The sequence below is a fragment of the Schistocerca nitens genome, chromosome 8 (genome assembly GCF_023898315.1).
Source record: "Schistocerca nitens isolate TAMUIC-IGC-003100 chromosome 8, iqSchNite1.1, whole genome shotgun sequence".
NCBI classification, from domain to species: Eukaryota; Metazoa; Arthropoda; class Insecta; order Orthoptera; family Acrididae; genus Schistocerca; species Schistocerca nitens.
In genome coordinates, this window is record NC_064621.1 from 418727305 (window position 1) to 418746063 (window position 18759).

The 18759-nt window shown below is 37.8% G+C and overlaps 1 protein-coding gene across 2 annotated transcripts in view; it reads right to left on the reverse strand.

Moving 5' to 3' along the window:
* The window catches only part of LOC126199308 (elongation factor-like GTPase 1), a 630571-nt gene that overhangs the window by 457892 nt on the left and 153920 nt on the right, over nucleotides 1-18759 (reverse strand). For both annotated transcript variants that reach the window (XM_049936141.1, XM_049936142.1), the window contains 4 exons: nucleotides 16694-16827; nucleotides 9237-9382; nucleotides 4403-4538; nucleotides 2042-2260 (listed from right to left, as the gene is read on the reverse strand). In XM_049936141.1, the coding sequence (XP_049792098.1) occupies nucleotides 2042-2260; nucleotides 4403-4538; nucleotides 9237-9382; nucleotides 16694-16827 (635 nt within the window). The remainder of the gene's footprint in view (nucleotides 1-2041; nucleotides 2261-4402; nucleotides 4539-9236; nucleotides 9383-16693; nucleotides 16828-18759) is intronic.

Genomic DNA, 18759 nt, shown 5'->3' on the forward strand with positions numbered 1-18759 from the left:
ACTCAGAAGTGCAAACTGTAGAAGAGGTTAGGAGTGTCTTGTGTACTGAAGAATAATAAAGGCACTGAGAAAGATGAGATCATTGCAGAAATCTTGAAGTATGCTGATGAGAATACGATAATCAAATGGACACATATTATAAGTAAAATTTGGGAAGAATAATAGCTTCCAACAAAATTTTTGTGCTTGCATCCATAGACTTCAAAAAAGCCTACGAGTCAGTAGACTATTTTGGAGTTGATGAATTTTGATGGAAAATCCAGACCTTAAGCAACACAACATCCAAGGTCAAGTTCAGAGGAAAGCTTTCAGAGACCTTCAAGATCAAAACCAGAACCATACAGGTAGGTGGACTCTCTCCTTTGCTGTTTAAATGTGTATTTGATAACATGGTCAGGTAATAGCAATGAGAAATGAAAGGAATAGGTGGAAAATGAGTGGGATGCAAGAAGACAGGAATATGGGTAAATTGTCTGGCATTCACAGATGATACTGTAATATTTTTATGTAATGGTTAACCAAACCACGCAACTACAGAGACAAGCAGCTAAAGTCTTTCGAAAAGACAGTGTATATGACAAAACTTTGAGGCATTTCCTAGATGGACAACAATAGGAGGAGGGAAAATTTATTAGGAGAGGAGATTTAAAAACTTAGGAGGTTGGATAAAAACTGGTCTGACAGAAACAGAAGCAATGGGAGCACAAATAAAGAAAATGAATTTAGCATACAAAGTATGTACAACTACAATAAGAAGCTTATTTTAATCAATGCAGAAAGTGATCCTCCATGAAGCCTTATATGGAGCAGAAAGTATGAACCCAGTAAGAGTATTTAAGAAACTAAAACTTGTGGAATCAAGGATCCTCAAGAGGATATTGGAGTCTCGAAGAACAGGAGACAGTCAATATAGAATATAAGCAAATGATGATTTCTGTAACCAGATAGGTAAAATCTTGGACATCACCAGGAAAAGAAGGAGCAGTTTCTTTGGACACATCCCTAGAATGGACCAGTGGAGTGTCATGATGTGACAGCTACGCCACATCAATGACACCTCATGAGCTAACACACTCCATGCGGCCGCAGCCACACTGTGGCAGCTCAAAGAACTGACCAACAGAGCGCAGTAGCTTCAAGCCATCCAGGACATTCGTTGATGTGTGCATCCTACAAGATGTGTGCATGTGGAACTATCTTGTTCTACTGAAGCTGCAAGGGCAGCCAATTAAAAACTTGCAGCTCTACATTGTGGTCTATTTAGTTCAGCATAGTGGCCCTTGAAGTCAGGATCATCACCGTCTATGACCCAAGATCATCAATGGCACCGATTGGGACTTCACAGCTCTGGTAATCAGCTCTCTTCATGGATCCGTGACAGCATTCTGATCAGCTCCCTGAAGAGCTGTAATTGGTGTCTGTTCCATACTTTGTCCAGGCTGTAGAAACTATTTCAAACTTACAAATATTTCACTGCTTTCTCAGCAGGACTTAATTCCATATTCCATAGGGACTAATACCACGGAGATGCGGGATGAAATTTACAAGTTACTTTTCAGAAGAGTTTTCTTGGACATTATGTTTAAGTCAAGAAGAAACCTTATGTTGTGTAATTCATTTCTGCAATTTTCCATTGAACTTAAGTCATGTTTCTGTTGTTATAAAGTTACTCTGTTTCATGAGACAGTGTCAGTTGTCAATAAATGTGTTAAGTGCTACCTGACTTTCCATGCTAGTTATCTCTGGAGTACCGGATATAGCATGGAGGTTGGATAACAAATAATACAGTTTCTTGTGAACAGGAGAACAAAAGTACACTGGATCCAATATGTACAAAGATTTCTGGAAGACATGGGACTATAGGAACCAGAGATTTAAAATAGTGCATTTTCAAATAAAAATTTCAAAGAAAATAAAGAAAAACATTGTAACTGATGCACCTGTTGTAATATTTTCATACCATAAATCTCCTTGTGAAATATCCAAGTATTTTCAATGCTCAAAACTGTTGTAAAGAATTCATTAACAGTAAAACACAAACCTTCTTGTTCCAAGCATCTTCCAGCCTCTTACGTAAAAGTTTTATTGTTTCAATGGTCCGCCCTGATAAAGTTCCTGCAGCTAAGCTATGGTCCATAGCTCGGAGCAACTCTGAGTTTTCCTCTAGTAATAGTGTCACTTCAGTTGGTAGTGGTGCAGCTTTGATTTTCACTGTACACTGTTTATTTGCTGTTGTGATTACCACAGATCCGTCTTCATTCTGAAACAGTAAAATGACTCTGGCTTCATACTAATCACAATTCAAGAATGTGGCTATTGCAGCAGAAACTATTTTGGAAGTTTCTCGAATGGCATACAGCATTAAAACTTCATTAATTTACAGCTCATTACACAGGAATGTAAGTAATCTCAAAAAAAAGCTACTGTTATTTTTTTCACATAGTTGCAACTTCCTTTTAAAAAGGGTTTAATTTGCTAAACATGTATTTTTTCAATATATTATATCCTTACAAATATTTATTTAATTGTATTCATTTGATAAAACTGCAAAATTTTGAGGACACAGAATGACTGGTCAGTACCTACCTTCAAGAGACAAAATTTCAAGTACTGAAGGTACAAAATTTAAAAGTATGAAAATTATACCTTGCATTTGAAACTGTTAGTTCCTTCCATAAAGAGGAAAGAGGAATAGGTTAAAGAAAGTTTGTAAAGAAGGGTTCAGACATTCAGACCTCAGGAGATCTCATGTTGAGAGAGACCACGTGTTGTGAGGATGAGGAGAAACAAAGATGATGAGGGAGGTGTCAGACAGAATAGGAAGTCGAAGATACACTATGATGAGTACTGTGCCAGTTTTAGTTCAGACATGATACAAGGGCAAAGTCAGTAGTAAAGATGAATTGTGAGAAATGAGAATTGAAATGAATAGTGCAATTAAGAACTAAGAGACACGTGGAAAATAAATGAGGATAAAACCAGGAACAGATATAGAAAGGGAAAGATGAAAATAAATAAGTAAATAATTAAATTCTATCAATGAAAAAAGGGGGAGGGAGCAGTTACCAAGGATTAAGTCTATGAGGATGGTGGGCTGTGAGGATATGTTTGAGAGCAAGTTTTCCCTCTCCAGAATTCAGAGAAACTTGTACTGCATTCTTTGGGTCAGGTAATTTTGAGTCATGCTGTAGAGCATGTTCATCAACTGGGTATTGTATGTAGGTCCCCAAGGTATATAGATCTTCTGTGTTCATTCAAGCACTCATTAAATTTAGTAGAGGCCATCCCTGCATAAAAAGCCTTACAGTGAACACATGTAGTCATAGACATGAAAATCACTGCTTCAGTTGTTAGGCTTTTATTTTTAAAGTCACAGTTGGTTTCTGGCTAACAAACACCCATCATCAAGAACCAGAATACTTACCTTATTCCATGCATCTACACGTAGGTGGTTTCTCTGTTTTATTATTAGTTGTTGCCATGGTACTGTGATGTATTCCTTTCTCACTTTCTAGTGTATCTAGCCTGACCACTGTTAGAACTTTATATGTGATAGTTCTCATTCACTTTATTTTATGCATATGCAGACATAAAGATTATTTTTTAGCACGCTTCTGTTGTTTATTTTCAGTAATTGCACCTGATGATAAGTATTTGTTAGCTCAAACCCAGTCATGAATTTAAAAATAAAAGCTTACAACTGAAGCAGTGACTTCCACATCTATTATGATGCTCAGTTGTAGCTGTTCCCCAACAGGACATGTTAGTGTTTTCATATGTTTCTCTGCCTGTAATATTGTAGGTTTTTTCAGTGGTGATGCTGGAGTAAATGGTTGTGAGCACTTGCATGGGACAGGCTTTACAGAGCGAAAAATTGCAGGCATAGGAATATTGGTATAGAGATGGTGGTCTGTGAACATTATAACTTGACAAGGATATTACAGAGGTTAGGAGGGATACAGAAGGCGGCACTGAGTGCATGGGAATGATGTCAGGAATGTATGAGTAAAAACTAGACGTTGCTGAGCTCCTACACAGAATGTACTAAAAAACAGTGCTGAGGCTAACAGTATTTTACTATAGAACAAATCGATGTATTCTCCAGATGCAACCAATAAAAACTCAAAGTTGACTAAAATCAAACAATGGAAAATCCAGGATGATATAATCACAGTATTATGAAAAATGAAAGATTGATACTCACTATACAGAGGAGATTTTGATTCACAGACAGACACAACAAACAGACTGCCATACATGTAGAGCTTTCAGGTAAAAGGCCTTTGGTTGTGGCTGTCTGTGACCCAACATCTCCTCTGTATGGTGTGTAGTAATTTTTCTTTTTCATAATATTAAAGTTGATTAAAATGTAGATCTACAGCAATAAACAGAAATTACTTACAGCACCAACTTCTTTCCTAGAAGCACTACTTTGCTCTATTATGGCCTCATTCACCATGTCAACTGTTGGTGGTTCCACAACAGTTTCACGGAAAGGAACTATTGGTTCAGAGACACTTATTTCCACTTTTGCATACCTATAAAAAATCAAATCCATCAAAGAATGAATAGAATGCATCATGATCACCCCTGGACATTGAAGAGGACTGGATAATTTCCATGCATTTACAGAGTGAGCTTCTAATGTAAAAAAAGCAATACTGGCATCATCTGGTATAGTGTCCTAAAAATCCTTTAACCCTGGCCTGTGAGAAAGTTCTGAATTTATGATGCTCCATGTTCTCAGAGCTTCAATTTTAGTTCACAGTCAATGCAAACTAAGATTATTTTGAGATGAGAACAAAACATTAGTTTTAGAATTATGAAAGGAATTGTGGCTGGATGGACTTTATGAACCAAAGTAATGATAAATGATTTAGGACATTGGGCAGTGTATGTACCTTTCATATTTTGTGTTATATAGCAATTTAAATTAGTTTCTCAGTTGAAGCTATTATGTAGAGTAAAAAAAATTATAAATCAAGATAAGAGAAACATAGATCACATGGTACCCAGTTCACACTGTGCTTGAGCTCTAAAGCTTCTCCCAAACTCACTTTAGTGTATGTTAACAGCATGTGGACATGAAATCCTACGATAACTGATACAAATACCATAAATCTTCACCTCATATCAAATGATTTGTTATTCCACAAAACTACTTGTGAAATACCTTTCACACTATGGAATTTAACAAAACAGGGAATGGCTATTTCTTGCAATTTTATCCCTACACTTCCCAGTCCATCCTAGTACTTGAAACAGCAGACTGACAAAGCCAACTGAACGATCATTTCATTCTGAAAGTTTTTAAAAATATTCTTATTATTTATATTCCTATTATCCTTCCTGTGAGTTCCTTACCACTGTGACTTTGGTCACTAATTTATGGTAGAAATACAGTGTTGGATTTTCATAATAGTAAATTGGACAAATTCTATTCATCAGAATGTGTGCTAATGTTCTGTATGGAATTCAAAACTTACTTTCATTCATTCATTCACACATCATTTCCCATAAAACATTTCATGAAGGAGAGTCATCAGTGATGTGGATCAAGTCAAGTTATACAGTAGTAACTGGTAGAAGCAGCCACTGCAGGCTCCTTATGTGACATTAGAGGAGGAGGAGGAGGAGGAGGAGGAGGAGGAGGAGGAGACTAGTGTTTAACATCCCGTCGACAACGAGGTCATTAGAGATGGAACACACGCTTGGCTTAGGGAAGGATGGGGAAGGAAATCAGCCATGCCCTTTCATAGGAACCATTGCAGCATTTGCCTGAAGTGATTTAGGGAAATGATGGAAAACCTAAATCAGGATGGCCAGAGATGGGTTTGAACCATCATCCTCCTGAATGCGAGTCCAGTGTGCTAACCACTGTGCCACCTTGCTCGCTGTGTACATTAGAACAACAATAAATTAAGACTAGTGCTAAACTACTCACTCCACTAAGTATGGAAACTGATTAATTATGCACAAAGCAGCTACTTAAACAAAACCACACCCCATATTTTCCATTATTCAGCTGCACCACAGTGTGAAGGCTTGAGGCCCTGCTCTTGTATTTTATAGTTACCTACATTTCCTTTCTTTTCTTTCAGTGCTCAACAGCATGACACAGACCAAATACTAGGTTTCATAATTATTCATTGCGGCCATTCACATGACAAAAATACACACTTGATACTTCATCAACAAGCCAAACAATGTAAATGGCAAACCACATCATTAGGTTCATGAACAGGATATCAGCGGGTGAGCCACTAATGAGTATGGTGTATGCATTTCCATCCATGTATGTATGCAAAATGTAAATTTATGTAATTCACCAATGATCAATTTTTGACACAGTTTCTGTTGTCCACTGCCTACCTGTCACACCTAATTTTTGCTTGCACACCCACTGAAGTAGTTCTCTAATAACTCTCAGTTTAATCCCAACATAAAAATTTGTAATGCTGCTGGATGTATGTACCATTTATGTATATATCAAAATCAAAAAATGTAACAATGGAAAGTCTGTGATGCAATGACAACAGTACAGAGAGGATACACTACTGGAGAGGATACACTACCAGTCAAAAGTTTTCGATCACCTGTGATAAAAATTATGTAATTTATTTCAGTGTACAAACATATCATACACACTAAATTGATGATCAAAATGAATATTTTATCCCTCTATCATTAAGTACAATAAAATGTGGTTTAAATTTTAGCCTTTTCAAAGTATCCACTCTTTGCCCTCAGAAAAGCTGTACAAATGCCTGGCATTCAGGAGATATGTTTTTGTAGTGCTTTTGCAGATGCTGCAGTCCAACACATCTGTAAATTATTCCACAGATCTTCAAATTTGATGACCTCAGTTTTCTGACTTCCCTATCAACTTCATCCCGTAAGAGTTCAATGGGACTTAAGTCAGGTGTCTGACTTGGTAAGACCATATTCTTCAGTTCTCCACATATTCTTTTCTATTTACATACCAACTGCACAATTTAGAAAAATGTTTTGGATCATTGTCCTGATGCAGAACAAATCCACAGCCAATAAGTCTCTTGCCAGATGGAACTGAATCATAGATCAATATCCTATGACATCCTTCCTTCTTTAATGTTTCATTAATTCTCACTATATCACTGACTTTATCACCCACAAAACATCCCCACATCATGACCAACCCGCCACCACACTTGACCATAGGTGTCACACACTGATTCTCCACGCATTCTCCACAAAGTCGACAAACAAACATTCAGCAATGGCTTCCAAATACTTCAAACTTAGATTCATCTGTTTATAACACCTTGGACAATTGCTGCACACTCCAGGCTTTATGTTTCTGTTCCAATTGCAATATTTTCATCTTATTTTGTTTGGATAATAAAAGCTTTTTGGCGGCTGTGTACCATTTTAAACCTTCTTGGTGAAGATGGCATTGCACTGTTGAGACAGAGATTGGAGCTGCTCACACACTATTTACTACATAGCGTATTTGTGGTGCAGTACGAATTGTCTGATGTTTACTCTACACACATATGAACCGATCTTCTCTGTACGATCTTACTTGGGGTCTACAATCTCACAAAACACTTGCATTGGCACCAATTTGCTCGAACCATTGTACTGTATACACCATGGTAGATTGAGCTATGCCAATTTTTGTTGCTATTGTTCTACTAGTACAGCCATCCTGATGCAAAGCTACAATTAGAACTTCTTTTTCAATTCCAGTCTCCTGCTTCTGTTTCATTAGGGAGTAATATGGTATGAACATGATTAGGTATACAAAAACAGTGATAGATGCACAAAGTGTACTGTAACCTAATGGGAACTGACTGCTGCACAGACAGCTGGAGGACTGAATCCTATGTGAAAGGAATCATCTTAGGTAAAGGCATATCAGTGTTGTCGTATATACCCATCAGCACCTCTCTATGCAAACAACCAGTCAAATACACAACAGAGGCACTTAATATTTACATGTTTATATTTGTTTTATTATCAGAAAGGGGATCCCTGATTTAACCAAAAATCCATTGTTGTGAAAGGTGATGAAAAATTTTGACCTGTAGTGTAGATTGTTACTCACCACTTAGAGAAGGCACTCATAACCGGACAGGCACCAACAAACAGGATGTATTCTTTTTCTTTGAGCCTTTCTAGGATTCAGTGCCTCCTCTATGTGATGAACAGCAGTCTATCCTTTCCATATTGTTGTTAAACACTAAAAATTCTTTTATATGATTCAGTGCTTGCATGCTACTAAATGTGAGTTGTGTAACAGATTTTCTCAAATACATTTAATATTTGGAATGTTAAAAAAGTGTACACATGCCACAAATTTTTAAAAGGTCTAAAGACAAATACATGATCTCTTTATCTTCACCAAAAAGGGCAATAATAGTAGTAGTTTTCATCCCACTTTGTTGTGGGACCTCCACGATCTTTCTATTTAATAATTCTTTTCTTCTCTTTTTCCACATCATACATCACAATTCCAAAAGTAAGACATTTGCCTTATTAAATGTTGAGATTCAACTTTTTTCCTGCTTCTAATGCTACTTTTTTATGTCAGCAAACAGACCTTTTAATTAAGAAATGTAGGAGAGTACAGGCAATCATGTATAAAAAAGTTCTTATTCCCTTTGATTTGTTTGTATTAGAGTTGGAAGTTCAGTTCTTGCCACACATAAGTGAAATATAGTCCTGAGGGAAAACTAAATTGTAGTCTTGAGAATGAAGTTCACTCTTGAGTCCATATTTATTTATGAATACATTTGTTTCTGTATAGGTTACACCTTGAGCAAACACAGTGTTACTTCTTTTTTACCCAGCCACCACACACACACACACACACACACACACACACACACACACACACAGAAAGAAAGAAACATTCCACATGGGAAAAATATATTTAAAAAATGCTGTGACTTACCAAGCGAGAAAGTGCTGGTAGATAGACGCTCCCGGGGTTGGAACGACTCCTTACCCTCTCCCTTAAAATCCACATCCTTTTGTCTTTCCCTCTCCTTCCCTCTTTCCTGATGAAGCAACCGTGGGTTGAGAAAGCTTGAGATTTGTTTGTGTGTGTGTTTGTGTGTTTTTTATTGTGTCTATCTACCAGCGCTTTCTCGCTTGGTAAGTCACAGCATTTTTTTAATATATGAGATTTTCCTTTAATCATTTAGAACAAATATTAAGCATGATAAACATAATACATAAAAGAGGCTCACCTTTCTCTGAGATCATTTATGCACCTGTCTAAATGAACTTCTCCAGCAGTGGCTAGCACATGTTCACCTGTTTCCTGCACAAATACCTGAACACATGCATCAGCTTGATTCAACAGCTTCAAGCCATTGACTAGAGCTGGCATGTCCTGGAAAAAATTTTTATACATTCAAAATATACAATCATGCAAGTGGCATTTCAATGTGCATTTCTTTAACAGTCACCAGATTTTCTACTAGTGTGATATTAAGTTCCATTTGTACTGATTTTTACACAACTACAGACTAACTGTACATAATGCAGTTAAAATTAAGTGTTATATGCCTTAAGTTTTGTCAGCGGCACAATTTTCCCCATCTAACACCTTTTTTGTGCCAAGTGAACTACTCCTGGTTGCCTTAGCAACTGTTCCTTCATTTCGTAAGGGGGTTTTTAACAGACTTCTTTTGGCATTTATTAACTCACTGCCTTTGCAGCTGAGTGGTCAGCATTTCTGATTGTAAAGCAGAGCATCCAGGTTAAATTCCCAGTACCACCTGGGATTTTTCCTGGGTGGGAAGACTGGAACAAGGTGTAATCAGCCTCATGATACCACCAAATAAGGAGCTATTTCAATGAGAAGTAACAGCTCCAAGATCTGCAAAGCTAACAACAAATGGGAAAGCATCATGCCTATCCTGTACGCCCCCTCACCCCCCGGTGTCACATCTGAATTATACCACAGGCAGCATATGACACACTGGCTAGCTCTGCAAAGAAAGGTTCACTAGGGTCAGGATGTGGAGGAAGTAGTAAGTCACTGCACCCAAATTATCCAACATCAAGAGTGTTTGTGAAAGACATTGACTATTAATTGAAGGTAAAATCATCTGAGATGTTAGGTTTCATCATGTTCCTCATCAAAATTCTAAGATACTCAATGTTTCTTCTCTCTGCTGGGATCTTCTTAAGGCTTGTTTTGATGTCCCCTAAGACTTACCTTCAGGAGAGAGAATGTTTAGTACTGCTGATAGAAATATAGAATATAAGAACAAAAGTGATGACAAAATCCTAGCTTTTGGAATTACTAATTTCATCCTCGGGAGGAGAGAGGCATACGTTGGGGAAGGTTAAAAAAAAGTTGCATGTCACTCAGTCCCCAGGACACCTGGACACCTGTAGTTAGAATGAGGGTAGACAAAGATGAATGGGGAGGTGTCACAGAGAGCTGGAGGTTTGACATGGTACTCTGCTGCATACTGCACCAGCTTTAGTCCACAGATGATAAGTACAAAGTGAGAAATACAAATAGGTAGGACTTAAAGAAATGAACTAGGACAGCTGAAAAGGAGAGAGACAGAAGGAGGGGAGGGAGGAGAATGAACACAAAGAAATAAAAAATAAAAGCATTAAAGAAAATAATGAGGTCCAATAAATAAAAAAATATATATGATAAATGGTAGGTGACAATGTGTTGAGGACAATCTCTCTTCCCCAGAGTTCAAGGAAATTAGTATCAGGTAGGAGGATCCATATAGCAAGTGTGGTGTAGCAGGCATTCAGGTGCCTTGAGTTAAGATGTACAGCATGTTCAGCAACTTGGTAGTGGGTGTCCCTACACTATGCAAGCTGCCATAGGGTGCATGGTGGAGAGTACCATGTACCATTACTAGTCACCTCCCTTTCCTGTTCCACTTGCAAATGGATTGTGGCAAAAACAACTACCTACACCCCTCCATACAAGCCCTAATTCCTCTCATCTTGACTTCATGGCTGTTACACGAAATGAATATTGATGACAGTGGAATCATTCTGTGGTAACCTGCAAATGCCAGTTCTCCAAATTTTCTCCAAAGCGTTTCACAAAAAGAACTTCGTCTTCCCTCCAGAGATTTCAATCTGAATTCACACAGCATCTCCTTAATCCTCACACGCTGATCAAACATACTGGCAACAAATCTAGCAGCATGTCTCTGAAGTGCTTCAATGTCTTCTTTTAATCCAACCAGTTGAGGATCTCAAATACTTAATCAACACACAAGAATGGGTCACACTAGTGTTGCATTATGCGATATCCTTTATAGATGAGCTACACTTTCCTAAAATTCTCCCAGTAACTTGAAGTTTACCATTTGTCTCCCCCACAATCAACCTTAAGTACTTGTTCAATTTCATACCACTTTGCAATGTTATGCAGAGATATTTAATAATCATGACTGTGTCAAGAATCACACCAAAGTACTATGTTTGAACACTACATGGTTGTTTTTTCTATTCATCTGCATCAACCTCCATTTTTTCTAGACTTAGAGCAAGCTGCCATTCATCACACCAAACAGAAATATTGTCTAAGTCATCCCTTATCCTCCTATAGTCACAAGATGATGACACTTTCCCATACATTACAGTGTTGTCAGCCCTATCAGTTAGATCATTTATGTGTACATGAACAAGAGCAGTGCTATCACATTTCCCAGAATACTACTAACCCCAGTACTCTTGTCTCTGAAGAAACACTTGCCATCTAGGACAACATACTGGGTCTGCTACTTAAGAGGTCCTCAAACCATTCACATATTTGGGAACCTATTCCAAATGCTTGGACCTTTGCTAACATTCTGCAGTGGGGCACTGTGTCAAACACTTTCCAGAAATCCAGGATATGGAATCTGCCAGCTGTCAATCATCCATGGCTCACATGAATCGTGTAAGAAAAGAGCAAGCTGGGTTTCGCATGAATAGCGCTTTTAAAATCCATACTAATTTGTGGACAAAGCTATTCTGCCTCACAGAAATTTATTACATTAAAACAGGATACGCACAATAATTCTGCAGCAAATCAATGTTAATGGTATTGGTCTGTAATTTTGTGGGTCCATCATTTTACCCTTCTTAAATAAGGGAGTTCCAGAAAATTTCCCATCACTTGTGACTTTTTACTGGTTATATTTTACGGTAGTATCTGTTCCCAAAAGAACAGTTAACGTAGATGACCATGCAGCTTTGCTAGAAATGACAGATACTACCGTCATGTATAGTTAAAATATGGCTTCCCAGGCATTGACCTTCTTGTGCGAACGCACATGCTATGCTCGAACTCATACAGGACTTGGTAGATTAATCTGCCACGAGTAATGAGTATGACGGGCTAACATCTATTAGGCGCACTACAAATGTAGAGGTGTGGACATGTTGGGAATATGGGTCTCATGGGGAGCGTGCAAGGGATAAGTCCCTGCAGGCGTACTATCCTCTGTGCCCTCGGTGGCACAGATGGATAGAGTGTCTGCCAGGTAAACAGGAGATCCCGGGTTCGAGTCCCGGTCGGGGCACACATTTTCAACATGTACCCAATGAAGTACATCAACGCCTGTTTGCAGCTAGGGTGTCCATTTAATCATCATTTCTCTTTGTACTGGGTAGTATTTTGATAAATGCAAGCTAAGTAAGAGGCCAATGCTGAAGAGTATTTTCCACAAAACGGAACTGGGATTCCATCGAGAAGTGGTGACTTATTTGCTTTTACCTCTTTCGGATGTTTCTCTATGACAGGGATGCCTACCTCTATATCTTCCAGATGGGAGTTTATGCAATAGTCAAAAAATCAAATGTCTGTTCAAACCTCCTGTGTGATTGATTTTAACTGTGAAATTTAAAATTTCAACTTTTATTTTGCTCTCTTCTGTTGCCACAACATACTGGTCTTTGAGTGACTGGTTAGAAATGTTTGCTCCACATAGTGATTTTACATAGGAACAGAATTTTCTCAGGTTCTCAGCAAGATCTTTTGCTAGCTATAATGATGCAAATTGTTATGTGCTCTGCACATCAAACTTCTTATAGATGCATGAATTTCTAATAATTGTTGCTTGTTGAGGTTTCTACATCCTTTTCTTTGAACGAAGAGTGCAACAATCTCTGCTTCCTCAGCATTTTTAAAATTTTGTTATTTAATCACAGTACATCTTTTCTGTTTTTAATATACTTTCTCAGTACAGAGTGCAATTTACAATCAGTTCAAACTATTACAAAGTTTTTTTTTTTATTTTTTATATTCTGTGCATTCACAGCTGTTGAAAGGTATGGTGTTAAGAAGAATCTGCTGACAGGTAGTAAAATCCTTGTTTTATTAATACACATCTGGTTTTTCAGTCTAAAGTCACATCATCAGGTGCAACAATGTTAAAAGGCCATAGGTGTACCCATCACTCCTAGTCAAGATATAGTATTCAGTGAATAGTGTCCAAAGTTTAAACTTTGCTTATAATCCCTCTATGTCTATCGTATTTGAACCAAATGATGTCCATACATTGTCAAGTAGAATGCTTACAACTCCTTTTCTGTTCTTTCCAGAGTAAACACTCTCCTGCCCTTGTTGATGGGTTTATGAACTTAAGTAACCATCCTCCCTCTGATGACATCATGATCACTTAATCATGTCTCTATTGTTGCAATGTTGATACGGTTAGGCCTGTATGTAGCTACACATCTAAAATATTTCCACTGTGTGGGGTTGTCAAACTAGCTTTCAGTTTTCAGAAAGTGTTTTCAGAACTAGTTCACAAAACTGTCTGTCCATAGCACCTGCAATGAATTCTACGCCAGAAATTCTGTCTCAGAATTTATTACTTTTCTCAACAGAATTTTCCTTTGATACCACGAGCACTTCTTTTGTAAATATGTATTATATATTTTTGTTTTTAAGAAATGTTCTATATCCCTGAGTGTTGCTATTACGGATGTGTGGAATGAAAAGTACAAGGATTTCTATCTATCTATCTTCTTTTTGACATCAGAAAGAGACAATTTCTGAGATTGTTGTTTTCTCTTAATGGAGTCACTTACTCACCTCAAAATTTTATAAGAAAAGTGATTAAAATCAAGGAATATGCACATTATGTCAAAAATCAGCAAACATGACAACAGACTTAAGGCTATTTGGAATGTAGTGAAATGAACGACAGCACAATCACTACAGAACAGGATAATATCATTATCGAATTAAATGGGAGGGCTATAAATGATTAGTAACAAGTAGAAAATATGTTTAATAATCATCCCTTATATGCAATAGAAAATATAAACAGTTCAAGAGAAATATCACAGCAGTATGTTGAAAAGTAGCTCTCATAAAATTCAATCATATGAATGTATCACCAATTTCTCTTTCTGAAATGAAGAATATTATATATTCTCTCACAAATAAAAGCTCAACAGGATTTAATGGTGTTTCCAACAGACTAATAAATATTTTTTCCTATATAACAGGTCATATAGTGAAATAATCAGCAACCAGTTACATTAAATTTCTTAACCAGGTTCAGGTACTTAGTGTTCTTCTTCAGAAGGTTATAACTATCACGTTATTTGTGAGTGTCAAGAATATGATGCACACAGCATATTGCTGTGATGTTTCCACAGACACCTGTTCCTCAAAGAATTTCTTAGATGCCTGGTTTTGTTCATTATCTGTTCAACTCTAATGTTAGGCCTATAAAAATATGTTTTAACCTATTAATAATAATATTACTTCATTTATTTTTAAAGAACATTAGTTCATCCTTAATATTATAGCACCTAAATGTTTGCATTTGTTTAGCATATGAAGCAAACAGCCCGGTACCCTCTTGGTTAGTAACCTTTCCAGCGTAATTAAACTCTGTACAGTAAGTCTCAATAAACTGTGTCTCCCATCTACACATCTTTCCCAATCTAATGCCTAAGGGGACTACATTTCCTCCTCATGCTACAATATTTCATCCTTCTCACACAATTAAAACTCCCATACTGGGACCTCTTCATCAGAACACTTCTCTGTCTGCAGCTCCTCCTTTACATGCAAACCACTTAAGAAATTAAATTTCTTTTATGCAAATGGTTGCTGATTATTTTGATATATACAACTGCAGTTGCTAAATAAGATGGATAAAATACTAATAATAGGCCACCTTTTCTGAAATATATAGTGTATCACTAATTCAAGTCATTTTTCCACAGAGACTGAAATACACCGGTGTAAAACATCTCTCTAAGAAGTATGATAAGAGAGTTGTCAATAACTACTGACCTGTTTTACTACTCACACCATTTTCCAAACTTTTTGAGAAGGTGATGTATTCTAAAACATTATCTCATCTGAACAACAATAATATCCTCTGTAAATGACAGTTCGGATTTCAGAAAAGTTTCTGCACTGAGAAAATCATTAACACATTAAATAATGCCAGCTGATATTTTCTTTGACTTACCTAAGATGGATAACATAATATCTAATGAAAAGAACTTAGTAACTCAGCCAATGAAGTCAGTGGAGGTTATTCTGATTAGGGAGAGATAACATATGGGATTTCCCGTGGGTCAAACTTAGGTCTGCTATTTTTCCTCATGTATGTAAGCAATCTTCTTGTCTAATATACAACAAGCAGAAGTGATTCCTTTTGCAGATGCCACAAGTATTGTAATCAGTTTGAGTATACATACAGCAACAGAAGAAATAAAAAACAATGCTCTTAAAAGTATCACTGACTGGTTGTCTGTGAATGATCTCTCTCTCAGTTTTAAAAAGACACACCACATTCAGTTCTGCACGTCCAGAGGTACTACGTCAATGGTAAGTATAACACATGATGACAGAACAATAAATAGGGTGGAATCTTTAAAATTCTTATATGTCTTTACTGATGAAAATTGAAACTGTGAAAACCACATTTTGAAACTCCTACAAAAACTTAGCTCAGCCACATTTGCACTTAGAATCATTGCAAATTGCGGATTCGTAAGCTGACATATTTTCATTTAGTAATGTCATATGGAAAAATGTTCTGGGGAAACAGAATAACATTCCACAATTTATCAAAGAAATGATCCATGGAACATGAAACTAACTAACTAATTGTACCTTTCACATTTTTTTTTTAAATTTACAATACAACCATGCTTTATTTAAATATAATTTTTAACCTAGAAAGAATGGTTTAATTATGTATTTTTAAATCCCAAATTTTACACTTTAAAATGAAAAGGATATTCACCATATAGCGGAGATGCAGAGTCACAAAAAGACAATACAAAAAGACTGTTACACAATTATCTTTCGGCCAACAAGGCCTTTGTCAAAATTAGACAAAACACACACACACACACACACACACACACACAAATGCAACTCACATCAAGTCCGTGCATACTCCAGCAGACAGCGTTCGTCTCTCCCCCCACTTGTACACTACTATCCCTTCCCCTTCTTGCATCCCACATGATGTTGCATTCTGGCCCAAGATGCTGGAGTTGGCAGTCATGTGTGTGTGAGGTGTGCTTGCTTGTGTGTGTGTACTGACAAAGGATGTGGCCGAAAGCTATATGTGTCTTTTAATCCTGACTGTCTGTGACTTGAAATGTCTTAATTACATAGTTCTAATTTAAAATAACCTTGAACAAAAATAATGTAGGTATAGGCTTGGGAAGTGTATATTGGTTTCACCTGTGGGTGTGCTGGCTCTACAGCAACTCGGAGAATAGGAGCAGCACTCACTAACAGCTCTGTAAATGCAGGACAAGCAACAGTGGAACTTAATGTTGCTGACTTCAGGATGTGTTCCTCTAAACCACTGATACCTGGAAAAAAAAAAAAAAAAAAAAAAAAAAACGCAAATTATTGGTAGCTCTTTTTATCAGGAATTAGGCTCTAAAATCTCACTCATTTGTTGGAATTTAAAACAGTGCCTCTTGTACACAATTCAGCTACATTAAAAGCATTATGTCAATGATTTTTAAAAAAAAGTAGATACAGATATCTCGCTAGAAAATTTAAAATGTGCTTTCTGCTCATTTCTCTAGTATCTTAACTGTTGCATATGATTGTTTGTGGTTACTGAGGATGGAAGAAGAGCCATAAATAAAAAAAAATCATCCATAAACAAGGACCATTGAATGGGTTCCTTATCACAGAAATAATATTATCTATATCAATCAAAAACAGATTCAGATTCAAACTGCTTCCTTGAGAGACACTGTGCTCTTGTATAAATTGATGTGATAGGCCATCACTGCTATATCTGTGAACAGGCAGATATCAGCATGCACGTCAAAGCCTAGGAGAGAAACAGGTGAAGCCACAAGGCGGAAGGGCTGCCTGCAGAAGAGAACATGATACCATTTGGTAGTTGACCTAAACACAGCTGCTGAAACAGACAAAACTAGGACAATCTTAAAGCAACATATGCATCAAAGAGGTGCAAAGCAAAAACTTTTATCTCAACAATGTCTGTGGCCAAGAACAAAGAGAGAACAATCAAAAATGTAACCATAGAGAAGAACCAACTGCCACAGGAGGTTGTTATAAAATAGTCTGTAGTACAGTGATAATAGTAACTGATAATATCAGACATGAGTACAGAACCAACTACCCGTTCGCTGGGAGGCTGTATTTATACTTCCCATGAGGAATACTATTGGCCAATGTATCCATGTGGCAAGAGTAGCTCTGTGGCAATACTAAGCCATCTAGGTCCATTTCCCTCTGGCAGGCATTCAACTACCACAGGGCTAGATACCAGATTCTTCCCCAAAAACAGGCGTGTATGGGAGAATATGCCCTGGACAGCAATATGGGTGAAGACCCGCTCCCATTGAATGCCCACTGCAGGAAGAGAGGGTGGCCGGTGGCATCCATCAGGACATCACTGGTGATGTGCGTGCCAGGGGTTCCATAGATCCACAAAGTTGCGGAACATATTATCAGTGGAACTGTGGGGAGTCACAGGCAACCACCAGGAATACCACCCATGGCATCACACTGTCACCAGAAGGTGGTGAAGGAGGTGGTGACAGATTCAATGTCTGTACTTGAGGCTAGAGCTGGTTGTGGTGCCAGTGCTCAGGCCCCTTCTGTGTTTGGACAAAAGTAGCTCGCTGCCTCTGCGCCTTTACTCCCATCACAGCATCCAGTCCTCAGTACTCCCATTGGGGTGAGCCTACATAACCACACTTGGTGCGTAATGTTGGGACGGCTCTGAAGGCCACAGCATCAGAAGATGAAGCAGGAACCACAATTCCCACCTGTGGAGTAGCTCAATGGCACTACAATTGATAGTCGGCATGGTTCACTGTATGCTCAAAAACAGGGTGAGGGTCGACCAGTGGCAGAGGATTTGACAGCTGTAAATATTTTTTATGCCATTAGCCTCACAGAAATCTCTGAAGGTGGACACCATGAACTGTGGCCCTTTATTGGAGACTAACGCGCAAAGCAATCCTTCGATGGCCAAAATCTGGGCCAAGGTAGTGAGGGTGGGTTTGGTCATGGTGGATGCCATGTATACAAATACGGGTACTTTGAGTAAGCATCCAAAATGAGCAACCACATTGATCCCAATAACAAGCCTACATAATCAAGATAGATGTGTTCCCAGAGGAGGTGGCAGGGGGAGGAGGTGTGGTAGGATAGGGAATGCTAGATTTTGGGGGTGCTGCCTGGCATTGGGCACATGTTGTGCAGCCATGGACCATAGTTTCAATGTTGCTGCTGATCCCTGCCTCGCAAACATG